The following is a 21,969-nucleotide window of genomic DNA, read 5'->3' as shown; positions in this document are numbered from 1 at the left end:
TGCTGGGGGTGAAACCCAGTATGCTAGGGAAGCACCAAGCTACAACTCCAGCTCTTATGCATGAGATGTTAAGTTTTCTAGTTGATCACAAAATCATAGCTCAATATATCTATGAGTATCAGTTTGTTTTCTTAGGTGTAGTGTTAACTTAAAGACCCATAACAACCTGAATATTGTGGTGCCTTGAAATTTCCTCTACCAGATTAATTAGTCCACTTCTCTTTATTTTAGGCCACCATAAAGTCTCAGGACATAGGCAAAATATAGACACTTCTTTTTTCAGAGTATAATGCACATGTTCTCTAGTCCCATTCCCAATGAAGTCTCTCTTCTCAACATAGCCTGGTCTGTACTGTATATATTCTGATCAGCATTCTTATCTTCTAAACTCAGAACAGAATCACACATCAAGCTCTACTTAGAGCATTTTAGAGCTTCATTTGCTGGCATCTCCAAACTTTTCTAAATTCTTCCCCAAAACCAGCTCCAAGGGCTTCTAAACCACATAGTCAGTTTCCGTCACTAGTGACCACACTTCTGGTACCAATTTTCTATATTAGTTAGATTTCCAATTGCTGGGATGCCCAATAGCCACAACTTAAAGGAGGAGAGATTTAATTTGGTTCATGAATTCAGGGGATTTGGTCTGTGATTGGCTGTCTGGAGGGCAGAAAATTCAGGATGCAGAAGAGTGGCAAAGCTGCATACCCAGTGGAGGCTGGGAAACAGACTAGGGGAACACTGTCACAGAGGAAGGGTCAAGGGACCAGATATAGACCCCAGCATCCTGCCTTCATATCCTACTTAGACACACTTGTAAGTGTGCTTTACTAATCCTCTGGGGACTTCCAAGCTAATCAGTTTGACAGTCTACCTTAACCATCACCTGATTTTTCTTTGACCTGTGAATGATTTACCTAGACTCTGGGCATATGGTCACTTCTTATTGATAAAATTTGAAAGGTTTATTAATTTGAACAGTAGTTTAAATGATGAAGATATAGATGCATTTGTCCAGCTAAAACAATATATATCTCACAACTTGATTATAACTTCAAAATTATTTTACCTACTTTGAGAGCAACACTAACATGAATGACCTTTTCCATGTCCCTGTTCTCAAAATCATTAAGCACATCCAGTATTTTTTAAATTGCTTACTATATTTTTTATACTTCTTATTTACCTATAAAATACCCTTTAAATATTTTTGTGTTTGGTGGAATATTAAGAGAATGTGTTACCATATTTTTCAGCGTGGTGAAATGAACTGCATTATGTCTGTTGTATTATGGTTTCTCAGTTCTTGGATCCTCCTGGAGATTTATGTTGAGGTCTATGGAGAGAAATTAAGAGACAAAAGTTGCCAGTTTGGTGAGCCAGTTTACTGGGAAAAAAGCATAATATAATTTAAGCAAGCATTTTATCAAGAACAATATATATGCTGTTTGTGGCCTGTATGTATATCATGAAAACTGTTGAAGTTTGTTAATTACCTTTGTGCTCTTGTTTGTAGTCAAGACCAGTGGCATAGATTGACCCTGGGGATTTTTGTTTCCACTTACTTATTTCATTCTCATACTTGATTTATAAAAACATATTCCTAGTTTTAAATTTTTGTTTTCTGATGCCAATTATAGTAAAGATTTCCTCCAAAATAAACCAAATCTTAAGACTGGAAGTTTTTGGAAAACCTTTCAGCTTTTTTGTAAATTCAGACACTATGCATAGATATTTAAAATTGTATCACCTCAGTAATAGGAAATTGCTAAAGTTCTGCTACCACTGTTTTGCTGAAGTTTTGCACTACCACTTTTATGGTCATTATCCAGTATTAGGGGCATAGAAACCTGCAGAATACAGTAGGTTTCTTTGCTTCTATTTTACAGGAAAAGCAGCAGATGACACCACAATGACTGTGTAATGATTTCTTGGCTTTAGGTTATTTTTCCCTTCCATTCTTCTTCAACTCTCAAGAAGGCAATTGAGTATCTGGATTTCAGTAAAAAGTTTTAGACTGAAAATATACTGATAATTTATATATCATAAGATAAAAATTTCTCATCAAAAAGTGTTTTTAATGGAATTAGTTTAAATGATTTCTAAGTGTGGCATGCTGCCCATATTGCACATAAAATCTAGAAGTTTATAAATATGCTACTGTAATAATTTTACTTTTGTCTCACCTGTTTATGGGAATTTTTCTAATCTCATGAGAATTCCTAGATTTAGCCTGAGTTAAAATTCCTGGACTTTTGATTTAGAGTTTCTGAGATGTTTTCTTTTGTCTTTGTACATTTGCATTGTTTACACTGGTACTCATCAAAAGAAATATAATTTAATCTGCATACGTACTTTTAAATTACCTCATAGCCACATTTTTAAAAGTATAAAGAAACAAGTGAAATTACCTTTAGTATTTCATTAGTGTATCTTATTTAATCTCACATACCTAGAATATCGTTTCAACATGTAATCAACATTTAAAATGTTCATATTTTACTTTTTTTCTTTTAATGAAGACTTCAATTTCTGTTATGTGTTTTACACTTGCAGCACACCTCAGTTCACACTAAGCACATTTTTTGTGTGCACCAGCCCATCATGGCTAATTGGACAGCACTGGCAGGCCTGCATGTGATAAGAACAATGCTCGTGACAAATAGTACTCCCAGGAATTCACATTGAGCTGCTGTGTGGTAGAAAACTGAAAACATACAAATGTTGTATCCCAAACACATGAAAAGGTAACTAACTTGCAAAATTAATCTTATACTTTTCAGAAAAAGGCATCAAGGAAGGAGTCTTGAAAATCAAAGAAGAGCCATCTAAGATACTGTCTGGAAATAAATTTCAAGACCGATATTTTGTTCTACGAGATGGATGCCTCTTTCTTTACAAGGACCCAAAGGTAATTGTAGAAGTAGAATTTGAACATATACACATTATTATTTGTATAGTGTGGTCATTTATGTTTTTGTTTTACACTGCTCTCAGCCAGTCACCACCTGTAGTAAAGAAAATGCACAGTAAGCTTCTGATTTCTTTCAGCCTCTGGGATATGACTTTAGTGTACTCAGTAATACAGTAGAAAATTTTCTATAGCCTTCCAGAGCACCTTAAGGATGTTAGGACACAGAATGACTTAGGCTCTGAAGAAAAGTTTAATATGTGTTAGATAAAATATCAGTATCTTAGTGAATAAAATTGAGACTGCGTCATAACCTAAGGCAAGATGCTATATTAGTAATGGAAATTAGTGAAAAGTGGCATAAAAAGGCAAAATCCAAAAGTGATAATAAATCTTAATATCTTTTCTACACATTTGAATGAATTGACTTATTTAATGTTATATTTAAAATTTATATCTTATTATGCTGTGAATGCTATAAAGGATTTTATTAAGGAATTGTGGAATAGAGAGAAAAACTAGAGGTTAAAACATGGAGAGTTAGATAAATGATATAAGTATGAGAATGTTGAACTTGGCATCAGAAAATCTCATCTCTACTTAGAGCTGTGTGAATAAGTAACTTAGCCTCTTTATCTCAATTTCTGGATCTGTAATATGATCTTAATAGTATGAGTCCTGCAGGCCAGGTTATTTTGATGCCTAATCAAGAATATATGTAAAACTATGTTTTAAACTGTGAAACATTTTATAAATATATATGGTAATAATAACATGCTTATCAAAGACACCACAAGAATATGAATAGCTAGGTTTAGACTGAAAAGAATATTCATAATGTATATATCTGTAAAAGGACTCATGTCCAGTATATAAACTGCTCTTCCACATTAGTAACAAGAAAGATAACCCAATAAATAGTTGGCCAAAGAGTTGCAAATAGACTACGTAAAGAAAGATATGGAAATGTCATGTCCAAGGAGCTATTGAAACAAAAGTGCTCAACTTCATTAATCTTCAGGAAATTTAAATTAAAACTCCACCCATGTCTGAAATTATGAGTGACAACCTCTGCATTCACAAGGATGTGGGTTAATTAGAAATCTCATAAACTGTTGGTGCAAAAGTGAAATCAGACAATTACTGTGCAGAATTGTTTAGGAGGTTTCTTTTAAAGCAAAGTTATTCATCCCTTTGCCCTGAACCCCAGCAGTTCTTTTCTGACATGCTATGTCCACAAAAGCGCCTGTACAAAATGTCATAAGCAGCTTTATTCTCAACAGGTAAAGCCTGGAAATATTTCAGAACCCCTTGGGAAGGAGAATGACATATTCATACAATGCGATTACTACTCATCAATAAAAAGGAATTGAAATTTATGCTACAACAGTGATGAGTCAAGAACTTCAACACAGAATAGTACCATATGCAAAACAATTCTGTGGTGAAGGAAGTCAGATTTGTGCTTAGGTTGGGGAGAAATGTTGGGGAAAGTCAGTAGGGCATTTTACTGATAGAAACATTCTCTATTCTGGTTTGGGGGCTGGCCACGTGGGTGTATACAGTGACTATTTCTTTGAGATTAAAGCACTATTGAGGCAACTACTTTAAATGTAGAATGGCAGTCAGCAGGACCTGGAGAGTTTTTTATAACTGAATTATAAAATTCACTTGTGTAAACATTCCTTGCATACTTTAAACGAATGACATTTCACTCTTCTGCTCTGGCAATGTATAAAGACAGACCAAACAAGAACATTTGTTAACATGTTATGAAAAAAAAGAACTGTTAGGCAGCTTTCCAGAACTACAGCCCTATTTCTTTATGGATTTTGTTGAGCTCTCTCCATTCTTTAACTACTGTCCTTGTATGTTCTTCCAGCAGGAAGCCTCGGTGTGGGCATAAATAAATCTTAGTAGCATTTCAAGTTTGCTTTCTTCAAGCCCAATGAATTATTCAGCTAGGAGGCTTACAAAACAGTCCTAAATTCTGCATCCCTTATCTCTCTATTCTAAAAGTTATATACTTTAACTGAATTTCCACCTTATTGTTCTACTCAGAAACTCAGAAAGGGTCCAATAACAATGAGTAGTCATGGGTAGCAGTAACAGCAGTACAATCCAGAGCCCTGACTACCATTTGATGGCTAATCTATGTGAAGCATAGTTCTGTATATTTCACTTGGACTATGTCTTATTATCCTTTTTGGACTACGTCTTGTTATCCTTATAATAACAGTACTATCACTGGTCGTATTTTGCACATGAAGAAATTGAGCCTCAAAGGTATCCCTTAACTTGCAGGAGACCATATAACATGTAAGTGATGGCGTCAGAATTCATTCCCAGGTGCCATATTTGAAGGCCTAAAAGAATTTTCTAAGAAAACTTAGTAAATTTTCATTATTTTAGGTTGGTGGGTTTTTTGGGGTGTTTTTTGCTAATAGAATACTTAAAGATGATAGGGATTTTTTAAAAGAGTACCGAATATTTTCAAATATGATTATACATGGAGATGACTTGTTTATACTATTTTCACTTGAGCTGATGGAAACTTTAATGTTGATCATGTGGATGGACTAGTGACTCCTGCAGATGAATTGTTTTTGTGAGATGAATAATTTCATATCCCTTAATAGAATAGGTATTAAGAATTTGTATATTTTTGAACGAGCCACCCTATTCTAAGATAATTTATATGAAGTGGAAGGTAGTGATAGTCTTGAAAGCCTACCTGAAAGCCAGTCCTCTTTAAGGACACAGAATGCATTTTGTTTGTAAATCACAGTGATCAGCAGTTAAGGAAAAATAGTCTATAATTATTACATATTTGAAAGTTTTGTTTCCTTAATCTGTCAGCATAAATTAATACAACTGTTATGTTAATGTGCACATTAAGGAAATCAGAGGAGAGGTTGTTTTTCCTTTAAAACTCAGAGTGCTGTTTATTTTCAACACTTGATTTTGTTTTTCTGGATTTTTTTTTTCTGTTGAAGTCGTTGCCTACATTAACTTTTCAAATGATTTGATAGTAAATAATAAATAGTAAAATCTCCCAACTTATTTGAGTAATGATTTTGGCTCTGGTTTTGACAGTTGCTATTGATATGTGTGTGACTCTGTGTATGTGTGTGTGTGTGTGTGTGTACGTGCGTGTATGCACGTGTGGTGATTTACTGAGAAAGGAGTAAAAATTACAAATTGAGAAGTGTATTTAAAGCAACTTTGTGTTAATTAGAGATAATTTGTGAATGTTCATTAACACCAAATTAGAGTAATACCCAGGAGAAGATATATTTTGTTTTGAAAGTTTTCCCTCACAGAAAATGTTAATTAAAATGTTTTCAGACTTGGTTTACAAAAAAGGTGAGAGGTTTCAAAGAATATTACCATTACACTGTTAATGGTGTGAAAAAAGCAAATGAGTAAGGAGGGGAGTGTTAAAAGTTGCATACACTAATAAGCAAACTCTTCTTAGCAACAGGAATAATTTTTTAAGCATACTCATTTAATTGACTGAGTTAAAACTTTACTATGAAATATAGTGACTAAAGAAACACATTATAGACTTCTTAACTGTCTAGTGTATTAAACTTTTTGGAAAAATCCAGAAATTACATGTTCTAGAAGAAAGTTGTAATATGCCAACAGTAAACTTATCTTGCCAAGTGAGATTTTTTTTTATAGAGACTTCCATTAGGCATTTTACAGTTTCTCTTTATGCATGTTCAATTTACAGACTAAAACACAAAACACTCTTCACAATTTGTTAAACTCCTCTCTACTGATACTATTTGAGTTCCCTTGGATAGAATATGGTATAAATAAGCTTACATGCCAGAAATGGCTTGGAGAATTGGTTGTATTATTTTAGACTCTCGATCTATTACCAAAAGGTCCTCAGAATGTAGGCAGTTCTGAACTTATCAGTGTTCCAGAAAAACAATGACTGTCTAGTTTAGGAGCAGTGTGTCTCATGCTTAGGCATGCAAGTGCTGTCCTTCCCCATATTGTTGGTATCACTGCCTCTCTCTTTACCAGGCTGCCACAGTTAATGCTGTGTCCAAGAGAATAACTGAACTCTTGGGGAGGATCCTCACCTCAGTTGTAATCTCATGTAACATCTGAAAGAGTTGGCCAGGAATCACCTCTACTGTATCTGTTCCTAGTAGGCAACTTTCCTTGATGTATTCTATAGTGAGATACTTACTACCATACAAAGCTACGTCACCATTCTGTAACAGTTCAAATTGTTAAAATGTTCCTCCTTAAAATTGAGCAAGTTAAAAAGCTGTGCATTGTGGGGTACACCTGTTATCCCAGTACTCTGGGAGCAGGCATAAGGATTGCAAGTTCAAGCCCAGCCTAGGCAATTTAGTAAGTTAGTGAGACCCTCTCTCAAATAATAACAATGATAATAATAATAATAATTAATAATAATAATAATAAGCAAAACAACCAAAATAACCATCTGGCATATAGCTCGATGTAAAGCTTCAGTCCCTACTACCAAATAAAAAAATTATTACTAAGTTGGCAAAACACAAAATCAATATACATAATTTAGTCCCCAACTAGTCTTTAAAAAGAAAGTGTTTAAACTATCAGAAAATGGCTTTAGAAAAGTACAGAATTATTTGAAGAGAGCTACAGAATTTTACTGATAGAAATAAAGTTGGTGTTACCATTAGTAATATTGATTTATTGATACACAATAATTCTTAAATTCTCAAAGGGAATTATTTTTTAGATGTTTGCAAAAATGACAATTCACCCTCAAAGTATAAATAGATGAGAATACCTGAAAACCTTTTTGGGGATAAAAAAGAAAATAGTTGTGAAGTATTTTCCTAACCAAGTGCTAATGCATGCAATAAAGCTAAATTAGCTTAAATAATATAATTGTAACTTAAAAATGAACATAGAGGAATGGAACCATAAAGTCAGGTGAAAGAATTCTATATCTATATATTTTTATAAATAGACCGTTAAAAATACTTGTTTAATTTAGGAAAGTTTTTTCATTAAATTGAGTTGAAATTCTCACTTATACTGATATAGAAATCCCAAATTGATAAAAGAATTTATATTTTTAAAATAACCCTGAAAGTTACAAGAACATGGAACTGAGTATCAGCTGTGTCAGAACATTGTAAACTTTAACAAGTTAAAGTCCAAAAGAAAAAGATATCAATGTTTGACTTCATGAAAATACTGAAAGTCATCAGCTTAGTGGCATATGCCTCTAGTCTCAGCCCTCGGGGGGCTAAGGCTGAGTTCAAGGCCAGACTGGGGTACGTAGTCAATTCAAGGCCAGTCTGAACTACAAAACAAGACTCTCAAAAAACAAAAACAAAATAATCAAAGTAAATATTAAGCAAAATTAAGCCAAGTGATTTCAATAGAATATTCTGTTAAAAAAATCACAATTTTATATTTAATATGTAAATAAGTAGTGTAAAGAAATAGGGACAAAAGTAAATTTGTGATTAAATCAAAATTGCACATGGCTGGCAAATACATAAATAAAAGTTTAACTGTAACTATTAATCAGCCTAGGAAACATCTCAATTATGCATCTAACCTATGATTGAAAGGTTCCATTTCTGGGAATCTACCCATAAGTGTAAAAAAAGAAATCATGCATATTACATATACATATATATATATATATATTTGATGATGAAAATCTTAGCAATAAGAATCAATTCACCATGTGAATTCTCAGATTTTTAATTGTTGCTGCAGAGGCTATGGATCATGAAAGCATTATGTTTTAGTATCTTCCTATTGACTTCTCCTATGTATATTTTCTCTAGTATTCTCCCAGCTTCTTTGCTCCATGGAAACCAGGTTTAATTTTATAAATATAGTATCTTTCACTTTTTAAACTTAACTACTCTTATAAATAACATGACAGTAGCATTCAACCTGTATAGAACTTAGTATTTAGTTAAGCCAACATGTTTACTACATCGGCTTTTGTGCTTTGTCCTGGGACCCTAGCAAACATCTGTATTGCAATTACTATGAGGTTATGTGTTTTCAGTTTGTGATAATAATAGATATTATTTCCTGTGAGCTTAATTTATGCCAATTACTATACTAAACCCTTTCTAGACACGCTTTTGTTTAATCTTTACAGCCCTTCACAATAGCACCTTGTTTGCACATTTAATCTTTACAGTTACCCAATTTAGAATGTCAGTATTTTTATTGTTCCAATTTACAAACAAGATAAGGAAAGCAGAGAGATATAATGTGAAATTACAAACTACTAAAAAAAAAGATCAGATTTACACCAACATCTCCTTGACCTAAAAGCTCTTACTCTTGCCTACCAGTTTGAAGCACAGGATTTCCTTGAGAATTTTTAAGATATTGGGAATGTTATGTTGTGTTACAAATCATTTCTGTTGTTATTTATAAAGTACTGTGGACTATCAAATGGTAAATAATGAAATATGTGCAGTTTCTGTATTAAACTGTAAATTAGAGTGTAATGATTCAAACTTTGTCTCTCAGACAACTTCCCTGGGAGAAAATATATCCAAGTAGCTTATAAAATTATTGAATATTTACCTATGCACAGGTAGATATATTAATATATATGATATATTAAAAGGGGTATAGAGGGTATATAATTGATCCAGGGCAAAATGTAAACTTTTTAATAGTGTATTTTAATGAATTATTTATAATAATCTTCATATGACTTTTTAAGATAGTTCAATATGTACGTATAGAGGTTTATAGTTTTGTCTTCCGTGATACTAAAATCAAAAATCTATAGAAAATTGTATTTTCATGTTTTATTTGTCTACCTCACGATATATGAAATAACATGCAATTGAGCACAGAAATATGGATATATTTGAATTCAGGGTGCTGCTCTAGATAACACAATGGTGTGATGAAATTATATAATACATGGCATATGTATTATCTAATATTTGTAAAATATGAACAAATTATCAGGTCTGATACACATCTGTTGTGTTTTTATAAAGAATTATGGAGCTGTGCATGTGTTTGTATAGACACAACTAAACATATGTACATATCCAAAATTATCTAAATTTATTTCATTACATTGTAATCAAAACAAAAATCGGCATCATATTTATGAAGCACTGGAGAATCTAAACAGTTTTAAATGTGCAAGGAAATTTATAAATCTATGTGATTACAAAATTTTATTTTTTCCTTACAGAGCAGTAAACATGACAAAATGTTTCCTCTTACTTCAATGAAGTTTTATCTTGGTGTGAAAAAGAAAATGAAGCCTCCAACAAGGTAAAGTTAGAGAGGAAAATGCTGTTGAGAGAAAATTCAGAAAATGAGTTATTGAAGGCTTTCAGGATCAGGGGCATTAGTTTAACTTTTTTACAAAGAAGGCTTTAGACAAATTCTTTAAGTTGCTTAAACTGTGTCGAAAGGAAGCACTTTGCACGTAGATAAGAAATGATGTTCCCACTGAGACTAATCATGCTTCTGGGTGATTGCTATCTCCCCTGCATAATGCAAGCAATCCTCAGAAGGCCCTGCCAGCTGAGGATGGGAGCTCTGGACAACCACTTCTTGATTGATATGCCCAGGGTGCATAAATGTTCCATGCAAGTCTGCAGACGGAAAGTCAATGCTGCCCTGATCTTTGACTTGTATAATGTTTGTGGCCTGGCTCTATAATTTCCCCTTTTTGCCACCAAAGTTGGTACTAAACACAGCATACAGATGGTAGAGAGGATGTGGACCTATCATGCTGATGTGTTGTGTGCCTTTTCAACACTCGATCCACACCAAAATTCAGTTAATACCACAGTTTCTTATCATAAATCCTTTTATGAGCTAATTAATCCTCACACTAATACAGTACTTTTGTTATCATGAAACATCATGAACTCCATGCTTCTCAGATTGTTACTGAAAATTTCTTTACTTTTTCCTCCACACTTAATTTCTTAGCTAAGCACATATATCTGTTTTGCAATTAGCCTATGCTTTAATTATTATGTAAATAATTACCGCAGTTTTTGTAGACATTTGTCCTTAGTGTATTAGTTAGCTTTGTGTTGCCACAATAAAATAAGACAGGTTACTTCTGGTCACTCAGAGGTGACTTAATATACTGAGTAAGGACAAATGCCTATGAAAATGGTTGAAATAAAATAAGAACTTACAGTTTCTGAGGTTTAAGGGCATGGTACCTGCCTGGGCTCAGCTCTGGAAAGGGCCCTCTCAGGTACAGCACATCCTGAGAGTGTGTGGTTATATATGTGCAGGTGCTAGCAATCATATCTCCCAGGAAGCCAGAGAGAGCTAAGGTGGGGCCAGGCTCAGTCTTTCATCACAACCTTCTCCTAAGAACCAGCCAGGGCTTGTGTGTGAAGTACTCTAATTTCTTCCCACAGCACACCCCACTGACCCAAGAACCTCCCAGTAGGCCCTACCTTCGAAATGTCCCATTGCCTCTCAGCAGCACCACAACAGAGACCAAACTCTCAACTAATGGACCTTTGGGGATGGAGGGACAAGCCTCATGCAACCCAGAGCACCCCATCAAGAGTGTCATCTCAGAAACCCACCCACCTTTTGCCCATAACATTATGAGACTACTTTCTTCTGTCTCCCTTCAGCCTGTGTAAATCTGTAGTCAAATCCTTTAGCATTTACTTTTAGATACACTATACCTATTAATCATCACTTGTGGAAATCGGTTCCATTCTGGATTCCACCATTAAATCTTACTTTGTTCCCATCTAATCCTGTTTTTAGTCTTGTAAAAATTATCATTTTTAACGTACTGCTTGTTTGTTTCTTCCTATGTGATCCAGTTGGGGTTTGACCGCATACTCTGAGAAACATCACTGGTAAGTTCATAGCTGGCAACTTTCCGATTTGATTTACTGCTGAGAATCTGAGTGAAAGAATGACTCCCTTATTTAGCAGATAGAAATATGGACAGGAGAAATTATTTTCTAAATACTTGCAATCTAAGAATATAGATTTATATCAGGGTCCAAGTTTGTTTCAACCTCACATACCCTCTTTGACAATGCCTCTTAAAAGAAGCTATATCTTATTTCTTCCAGGGATATTATGTGATTGTAGAATCCAGCTTTTAGGAGAGAAGTAGGTATAATTCAGTTTTTTAAAATGTGTAAGAAGTAACTAAAATAGGATTAAAAAGAAAACACATCCCGTTCTTAAACCAGTTCTATCTATATATGTACATTTTGTACAGATGTCATTTATATCTCATTAGGCTCCTAGAGATTTCACTGCCTCCATCCTTGCCTACCTGTATCTATTCCGTTGCTAAATTATGCCTGATCTGCCTCTTTTTTACCCCCTTACCCACCCATACTTCTGAATCCTTCATCAGGCCTTCTTTTATCTACCTGAATTATTCCAGAAACCTTATATGCTCTTCATGCTCTGACTTTGCTTTAATTTTCTACCATAATCTCCATCCAGCCGCCAAAGAGACTTTGCTTCTCCCCTGCTTTAAAATTCTTCTGTGAGTCCTGTCATATGTAGGACACATTACAGGATTGTTACTATGGCATTCATGACCCTTTAAATGTAACTCTGTCAGCTTCATTTCCCACAAGTTTCTCTTTTAGATTTAAGGACAGAGGAGCCTCTGTCTTTAATTGTCCACTTCATAACCATATTACATTTGGTCTTTTTACTCATCTCTCTCCTATGGTGTTTGATGTTTCCTTCCTTATGACTTCCAAATTCTCCCTGATGAGCCAGCAGATGCATCTGTCTTTCTTCTTCCAAACAATTTGCTCAAATGCCCCCAAAATCTTATCACATTACTCCTACTTCTGGTCATTATTTATTTGTCTCTACAGTATTTTATGTATGTATGTACATAACATGAGATTTTTATTTTGGACAGAGTAATAAGACACAATGATTTTGTAAAAATTAAATGAAGAAACAATTTTAGATATTTTACCAAGTAAATTATATTTAATACAGAAATATGAAGGATATAATTATATTGAAATGTCCATTTTTCACTCTGAAATCAATTACAAATTTTGCTTATACAGAAAACAACCTTGTCATCTCCCTTTCTCTGTATCTGCTGTTTCTGTGTTTGTACTCAAGTCCTCTTTGCTTCTGCTCACTGTGTTACAGTTTATTCATTTACATGCCCAGTTTCCCTAATAGACTAAGCAAACCTTGAGGGCAAGATTTGTAGTTTATTTAGGAGTTTCAATAAAAGATTACTAAATCAGTGTTACTAGATATGTAGCATTTTTCATGTAGTTAATTTTTCATGAGTCTAGTGTTTATAATCATAATGATGGAGATTATATCTAAGCCTTTTCAAAATCTGCCATTATGGGCATGTGCACAATTTTTTTTTTGAGGGGAAGACCTCATAGTTTCTGGGGGGAAAGATGTTTATTTACTGTCATGTACTTGAAAAAGCAAAATGACATGAGCTTCCTGGCTTTCCAAAAATATTGCTTATTTTGCACCATTTCCCAAAGCCTTTTGTTAGGTTTTGTTTAAACCAGCATATTTATAGTTGCTTTCATATTATTTACTTAATATAAAACTAAAACCACTTGTACAGAAATGTTACAATTTGATTGCCTTAAGCTGTAAACTATGAGAAACGCAGATTTTTGTGGTTGCTACACCAATAAATACAATAGAGGTTAGCCAGTTGTCTTTTTGAATCATTTATTTTATAAACATTGTTTTGCAGGCACCTGTGCTGTGATAGTTCACAAACCCAGATGGAGTGGATGGCCAGTATCTTTATTGCCCAGGTATGATATCTGTTCCAGTTATCCAATGAAATATAAAACTTTCGTTTATAGAAAGTGTTGATGTGGTAGTGATTCTCAGTGAATTTCTGTTTTATTTTTGGATTGAAGTCAGGGCCTCCTTCATGCCAAACAAGCACTGTACCACAGAGCTGCATCTCTAGCCCTTCAAAAACTTTCATTTTCACATTACTTTTATTTAATACATAAAAGTCCAGTTTACCCATTAGCCTTTTAAAGAGAATTTATTCTCCCTGTCCACTCTCCTTTTGTTTTTGCCATCCCAGTAGCTCCTTGGCATAGGAGAGGCGAATTATTTTAAGATGGCAGCATGGGAAGGAGGGACTTAGCTAAATTGTCATCCTGCCAAAATCCCACATAGATCTTCATTTAGTAAAGTGCCTTATTTCTTTTCTTGTTCTCTCACTCGCCCCACCTCTGCCTTTCCAGAAAGAAAGATAGGACTCTACATTTCTTTAATACCTGCCATGTATTAGACACTTCATAAGAGTCAGTTCATGTATTCCTTCTAACAAGAGGTGCATAATATCCTTTGGCTTTAAAATCAAATGTTCTATTGTTTGCTTAGGACCATTCAGTTAGTGGTTTAAACCCATGGTTGTCTGAGGCCAACACATATGCTCAACTTCCCATTTGTTTTCCTCCCCAGAGAAGGACTCACTCATTCAAGAAAGGGTTAAATAGTCCCATTAATAGGGTTGGTTTCTTTCCCAACCTTGTCAGGCTGAATTCCCAATAACGCTTCTCACATAGCATTGAAATTCATTGCTAACAATTATGTTGCCACTCTTTAATGCTGAGGAGGTAGTTTCTTGTTTCTCCTATAAGAAAGAAGTTAACTCACCCCAAACTCTAGTCCTTATTTGCTTTGAAAACTATTTTCTTTGTTCATTTAATTTATTAACCTTACCAGTGTTTAATAAACATAGCTCTTCTCAGTCTCTCATACTACTTGGAAATACGTTTGCAGAAAAAGACTAGTTGCTTTTTAGACACTTTTCTGCTTTAAATAATCAGATATTCAAACTCTACTTAAAAAGCAAAATTTAAAAACTTGCTTTGAAATATTTTAATAAAATTGGAACTGTATAGTCAAAAGTGATTAAATTGTGGTACAACTAAACTAGTATTTTTTTGTTTTTATATTTGAGGTTAGTACACCCTGTAGTTGAAACTCAAAAAATGAATAGACAGAAAGTAGAGACTGTTATGACCAAGTTATTTCTCCTGCTGCATGTATCCTTGTCTTAGTCCTAATGACATGGCTTGATTATCTTTTTTCTGTTCATTGTACTTCTGGGGATTATTTAACTCCTCCATTAAGATAAATACAGAGGCCCTCCTGGATTTAAAGATTTATAGCTCATCTTCATAGTAAAGCAGCGAAGTAGTAGCACATGCTTTTCCACAGTAATCAATAGTAAATGTACCCAGAACAATTTTGTAATACTTAGTCTCATCTCCATCCTTACTTCACAAGTCATCAAGATTTCAGTTTAAATATCCTTTTGTCAGAGAAGCTTTTCCTGACCTTCATACCATTAGACCCTTAGTAGCACGCTGTACTTCTAACACCAATTAAAAACATACTTCTAATGAGTTATTTCATGTCTTCCTCTCCTACTAAAATGTAATCTCCATGAATAGGAGGACTGTTTTATTCGACTCATATGTATATCTGCCTCATGTAGCTCCTGCCTTTTACAAAGTGCATGTGCAATATTTCTAAAGTAGAACAAAAAAATAATAAAATTTCAAATGGACATCAGTATGATGAAACAATAACTGATATGTTGGCAAAGAAGAGACTATGAATGTGGTAAGAAAGGGCACTAACTGATGAAGTTCTCAGGTGATGGTTTTCTGAATAGGTAGAGTAGAGCTGAGATCTTGTCTGCAAGAGGTGAATCATCCAGGTATCCAAGAGGGGTCTTTCTCAGTGAGGAGCCAGTAGGTCCAAGTGTAATGATCTCAGTTAATTTCACAAATACATGAAGGACTGTGTGAGGGAGGATATAAGAGATGAGGAAAGCAGAGGACAGATCTTGTAGTCCTTGTTTAAGAATTTGAAACAAGAGAAGGATGTAATCTTATTTTAGTTGAAAAATACTTGACATTACTTTATTGAGGCTGCACTGTGGGGGATCAAAGATGAAAGCAGGAAGAAGAGTGAGGCAAAATCAGTTCAGACTAGAGTGGTAATGGTAGATATGATAAATACTCAGATTCAGGAATATTTTGAAGGTAGAGCTAGTAAAACTTTTGAATTGATTAGTTAACAGCAGTTTGAGAGATGGAATAGAAATCAAGGAAGAATCCTAGCTTTTTCACCTGACAGTTACCAGAGGTGTAGAAGAAAATTGAGTGTTCTCTTTGGGTCACAAGAAATTTGAGATGCCTTTTAGATACACAAATAGATGTGCTGAGTACCAAGTTGCATCAAAACCCAGAATTTGAGACTGAATTATAGATTTGGGAGAAGTCAGGGTTTGGATTATATTGTAAGCTTTAAGACTGGATGGATGAGAGAGAGAGGAGGGAAGGTGGGACGTAAGGGAGAGCTTTCAAATTCACCTTGGGATATTCCTAATTTTAAACATCAAGCGGACTAGGAAACAATGAGAAATATGGGATGAGGAAGGAGAAAAACCATGCGATGACTGAGTACAGAAGATTCTGTTAGTAATTTGCTGTGAGGATAATAAGGTTATGGCTAGAAAGGAACAAGAGATGAGGTAGGTTTGGGGTTTTAATGTAAGATGGGGGAGTATATATTTGCATATATGTTGGTAGTGACAATCCAATAATTGGAGGAATAAATTGATAGCAGAGGAGAGAGATTATTACAGCATTGGAGACCTTTAGCAGACTTGCACCAGTGTGACCAAACTGTGACAAAATAGTTGTCATTATTGATGAGAGTCATTAAACAACAGAAAGTGTAGCACATTGGTTTTCAAATTATTGATTACATATTGTGGCCCATTGGTCAGTTGTAGATATGACTGGAAAAAGTTAGATGTAATCTGAGCAAATGCTGACTGCAAATAAGAGAAAAGCTCACCTATATGTGGCTATGCACACAGAGATAAGCAAATTACATAGTGGGAAAATTATATTCGTAAGTGATTAACCAATAATTTGTTGGATTAAATCAGTAAGTTTCTGACTTGTGAGGCAAGAAATCTGTTAAAAATGATGAGAAAAAATAATCTGCAGAGTGAAGATTTAAGTTGTCCTATGGTAGAACTTTAAGGGAGTGCTGACTGCTCAACTTGAAATTTAAGGTTAAATTTAAAAACGAAAACAACTTAAAAATGAAATAGAATAATCTTCCCTGTGTTTCCTCTACCAACTAACAGGCACCTATTGCACAGGTAGAATTGTGGCTAACTAGATTTAGGGTTTTGCAAAGGGATGGAGGGAGAAGAAAGAAGTTAAAGATAATTGACAAAGAAGTGAGTTTACTAATTCATCATGAAATCTGAGCCAGGCAAGGAAGGAAAAGATTTTTTTAAAAAGTGGAAAAAAGAGTGGTGGTGATGATGGATTAGCAGTCTCAAGCAGTCAAAAGGGTATTTACAGTGAATAAAATTAAGTTAGGTGGAAAGATAAGGAGGTCATGATTAGAAAATGGGAGGAAAAAGTGGAGATTTGGGGTATAGTCATTATTCCTCAGCTATATGATCCCTGCTTGATCACCTTTTTTCCACACTTCCCAACAACCAAAGATATTAAATTAAAACATAACACTTAGACCTAGAGATTTCTGCTTTTCCCAGTATATCATGTAACATAGGGACTATTCATCAGTGATTTGAAAGTGTAAAAAATAATTTAAAAACTTACCTATTTCCTTTTAGCCAGTTTTCTCTTGCCTTTACATGTTGAGAACATCCCGAGTATATCATGTTATATCAAATTATTTTTATATTTGAGACCATAACATAAAACTAGCATTCTAAAGCTTTGTAACTTTCTCTCTGGTTGAAAAGTAAGTACACTGCCATTGTACACTTGCTGAATCAAAGTAAATACTTCTCTGCAATTCAAGAGAATACATTATTCACAAAGCCTAATAATAATAAGATTTACATTGTAGGATTGTTGAAGGTTAAATGAAATAACAAGTATATTGCTAAGCTCAAAGCCTGGCAATATACCCTTCAATATAAATCAGCTATTATTATATACAGTAAATATTTTTAGAAATGAATTCTTTGCTATAGAAAAATACATTAAAATACTAATAAAAAAGAACAAGAATTTGTTGGTATATCTCAAAAATTAAAGAAAATATAGAGTAGAATCAAGCTATGCAGTTTACCAAATGGTTTTATTTCATCAAAACATCTGTAAATTTCTTTTTATACTTGGTTTTCTGTATATCTTTTATAGATTGTTGTCTGAAAATCAATTTGCTTTCCCAACTTCTAAAAAATTAAACTACTCTGAGAAATAGAAAAATTCTTTAAATGTTTTTCTTTTATATGTGTATCTCAAGGTTTAATCATTCAAAAGCTTATATTTTACCTCTGGACATTTATCCCTCATTGCAAAGTTAACTTTTCTCCAGTCATATCTATAATTGTTTATTGCAATAGACTATGTAGTCAATAATTTGAGAACAAATGTACCATACTCTCTGTTGTACAGTGATTGTCAATATAAATGTATGTATAAAAAGGTAACATTTCTGTAGAATTCAATTAGATGAAAAAGTAACATTTTTCAAAACGTTGTAAAAGAAGTCTCATTTTTCTAATAGCCAGGCCTGAGGTTGCTTTGGGATATGTAAGATCAAATTATTTTTACATTAAAATCATCTTTGATATGAGGAAAAATAAATGTGTAGTTATTTTTATTATAAAGCCTAGAAATGTAGACAAATGCATTATTTTTCTTTCCAAAGAGATTTTCCAGTTTCCTCCAGTGTTTTCCCCCATTTGGTTTGATAAGTAGTACAGAAGGCATGTATTTGAAACTTAGAAATTGAACTGAGCCCTCAAATGCTCAGTTCACTTAAGAGTTTTACATCCTCAAGCTATGTCACTGCTAGAGTCAACATCATAATTACAAATGGCATCCTCATAGAAGCACATCATTTGATGTAGTACATAGAAAAGGAGCCAAGTGACTACCATGGTGTACCACATAATAAAAATCACACACCAACAGCATGAAATTGTGTTTCCACAGCATGAAAATGATATATGGCCACCAGCTGGAAAGGAGCGAAAACGTTCAATAACCAAAAATCCCAAAATTGGAGGTTTACCTCTAATTCCTATCCAACATGAAAGAAATGCAACCCAAGCCCGAAGAAATATTGAGGTAGGTTAGGATTTTGTTTATCTAATATTAAATTAAAGCATTTGTTTTCCTATGTCTTAATATGACTAAAAATGTCAATTAGTTCACTAACTTCAAAAACAACAATAATGATCACTTTGAAAAATGCAATAATCATATACATCAAGAAAACATGAATAACGGTACATCATTTATTTTAGTGTCACTGCCTACCCATTTACATATATACAGTATCATTTCTTGTCTCATAAGTAGCCAAATAATTTTAAATATTTGTACAGAAATTCTGGTGGTAAAATAAATCTCAAATTAGTCTTAGAAATTAAAACACCTCAGAGTAAGTCCGTGGCAGAAAATGTCTGGAGCCATGATAAGTAGATTTTCTACAGACATAACAGCAATTTCCAGTGGTTTGGGAAATGATAGGGTATCTTTCTTAATTTAAGAAATTGCAAGATGACCTCTGAACATCAATTGGCATTGTTCATGAAGGTCATTATTTATTTTCTTTCTCACTGTAGGGGTGGGAGCATTTAAGTAATGTCAGTCTTGATGTGAAGTATGGTCTCTTCAGGAAAGAGCATAGGCTTTTTCTCCCAAAACTCATTAGCCACTTGGGAACTAGCTCATGTCTCAGTGTCTTAATTGAGTTCCTCAAAGCACAAAGAAAAGCATTTAAAAAGTGTTATATCTTCTTTGAGCTTAAATTTGGGATTAAGCTATTTGAATCTTTTGCTTTCCAAGCAGAAAAAAGCCTTTAGAAGACTAAAAGCACTTTAATCTAGTAATCAGGTCTTTCAAATATTTTTCCATGCATGAAAAATGTGCCTGAACATTTATTCCACTGAAAAACTCCATCTCTAAATACAAAGGCTTCAAAAATAATGGTCTTTGGTTCCCCTACTTGATATTGCTGCACTAGTATAATCAAAGGAGAGTAAGTCTCCCAAGAAATAATGACCTCGTCCCTGTGTTCATTCCACACCTACAGTTTTTGCTAATAAACCATTCTGCACAATTATGGGTTCATTACCTAATCTAGAATCTTAAAATTCTTGAGACATTCCACAGGACATTAGAACCAATAAAGCAAGTGTAGAGAATACATATTCTCTCCCATGTCCCCAGGTCTTCCAGATACTGCCTTAGGATCAACTGCAGAGAAAAGCAAAAGACGAATTTTTAGTCTCAAAATTCTTTAACCAGCAGTCCATGTAGATGATTTAAATATGCAGTACTTTATTACCTGAACCCAAATCCACAATTTCAGAGTTAAATTTTTTAACATGCTTAAGATCAGGAAACTGAAGATGTCACTGGCTATCATGGATCCTTACTTCAGTGATAATGGAAATTAATACTGAGGCAACAATACAAATTTACAGGCAAAAGTGTTAATTGGAAAATTTATTACAGAAAAGAAACAAGCTGGCTGTCCCACTAGCAGCCCCAGAAAAGAGACAGAAAGAGCCCACAAACATCACATCAGTTCTTGTATAGATGGAGAAATGGCCAACAAAGGCTATGTTTCATTTTTGTAGGATCCCCCCCAAATGTCATTAATTATTCATGACTTTCCCCACAAGGGGCAGTGGTCTCCAGACAGGGTGTTGTTTAGCTACTATTATAGACATGACTTTGCACATGGCTCAAAATGTGCTTACCAATGTGTCATGTTCCCCCTAGATGGAGGTTTTTATATAGAAATGCATTATAATGAAGGTGTAATGAACTTTAGGGTCAGTACTAGGTCCCATCCTTCACCATCTTTACTTGCACTGTTCGAAGTTGCAGCTGCTTGCTTACTTTTTCTCAGGCTGATACTTTAAAGTCTTGCCAGTAACCCCATGTCTCAAAATTGTTGCTTTGAAAAATTGTTAAAGGCTCTTAAAACAATTACATGTGATATTAATTGCTGGAAAATGTATGAGTTAAAATAAACTAAGCTTTTTTTGTAAATTTGGTAAATATGATTTAATGATTTGACAAATATGGTGCTCCACAGTTGGAAAAACATTGAAACATTTGAAAAGGCATTAAAGCAAAATTCATAAAAAATTAAATTCTTCATATGAACCATTAAAATGTGTACTATAGAATTAGATTTATGTAAATATATTAGAAAATATACCTATAAAATGACTGCCCACTTTTAAGCCTATGTTTTGAAAATGGACATTAACTTAAAATTACCAAGTGGAATGCATTCATAAGAAAAAATACATTAATATTGAAGGATATGTTCAAGAAGAATTTTTCAGACAAGTTCTTGGCAGATTGGGAAATTTGTTGATTTAGGCATGCTTTCATGAGGTTCTTTTGGAAGTTATGTGAAAGTACCTCTCAAAAAGCTTCCTGGAGAAAGTGCCTTATACAATTAATTAAGTAAATTAGTTTGCTAGCTGAATAAGCCAGGAAAAGTAAATTGTTGGCAGAAGAAATCACACAAGAGGCAGACAGAATGCCGAAGAATGCACAAGCTAGATAACCACCTGTTGGTGTTCCTGTTTCATGTAAAATCTTGAAACCTGCCTTAACTTTGTGTCTACAGCTTATTTATCTGTAAATATGTGGAGCTAAAAAATCCTCTGCTCTATAGGGTTATTGTGATGATTAAATAATTATATTTGAGAATGTATTATAATAACACCTGACATATAGTTAACACATATTGGGACAAAATAATAAACTTGGAAGACAACTCACTAGCTTTCGAAATTGCCATTAAAAGCTGAGTGTGGTAGCACCCACCTATAGTCTCAGCTACTAGGGAGACCAAGGCAAGAAGATCATTTGAGCCCAGCACTCAGGGGCCACACTGGGCAACACAGCGAGATCCTGACTCAAAAGAAGGGAGGGAGAAGCCATTGCTTTTTAAAATGACTTCTGTAAATTAATGAACAAAAAAGAATGGTACAGTTGAACAGA

The 21,969-nt window shown here is 34.0% G+C and overlaps 1 protein-coding gene across 3 annotated transcripts in view; it reads left to right on the top strand.

Annotated features, from left to right (window-relative positions):
• Arap2 (ArfGAP with RhoGAP domain, ankyrin repeat and PH domain 2) overlaps nt 1-21,969 on the top strand; it is a 177,754-nt gene that overhangs the window by 148,816 nt on the left and 6,969 nt on the right. For 2 of the 3 annotated variants that reach the window (XM_004867672.4, XM_004867671.4), the window contains 5 exons: nt 2,784-2,911; nt 10,125-10,207; nt 11,746-11,781; nt 13,647-13,710; nt 18,928-19,062. In XM_004867672.4, coding sequence (XP_004867729.1) covers nt 2,784-2,911; nt 10,125-10,207; nt 11,746-11,781; nt 13,647-13,710; nt 18,928-19,062 — 446 coding nt within the window. The remainder of the gene's footprint in view (nt 1-2,783; nt 2,912-10,124; nt 10,208-11,745; nt 11,782-13,646; nt 13,711-18,927; nt 19,063-21,969) is intronic. The other variant, XM_087187437.1, reaches the window with a different exon arrangement.

The sequence above is a fragment of the Heterocephalus glaber genome, unplaced genomic scaffold (assembly GCF_053883595.1).
Source record: "Heterocephalus glaber isolate CG9 unplaced genomic scaffold, H.glaber_assembly_v1.0 deba00001509, whole genome shotgun sequence".
NCBI classification, from domain to species: Eukaryota; Metazoa; Chordata; class Mammalia; order Rodentia; family Bathyergidae; genus Heterocephalus; species Heterocephalus glaber.
Note: the sequence above shows the minus strand (reverse complement) of the source record. Positions and strands in the feature narration are given on the sequence as shown.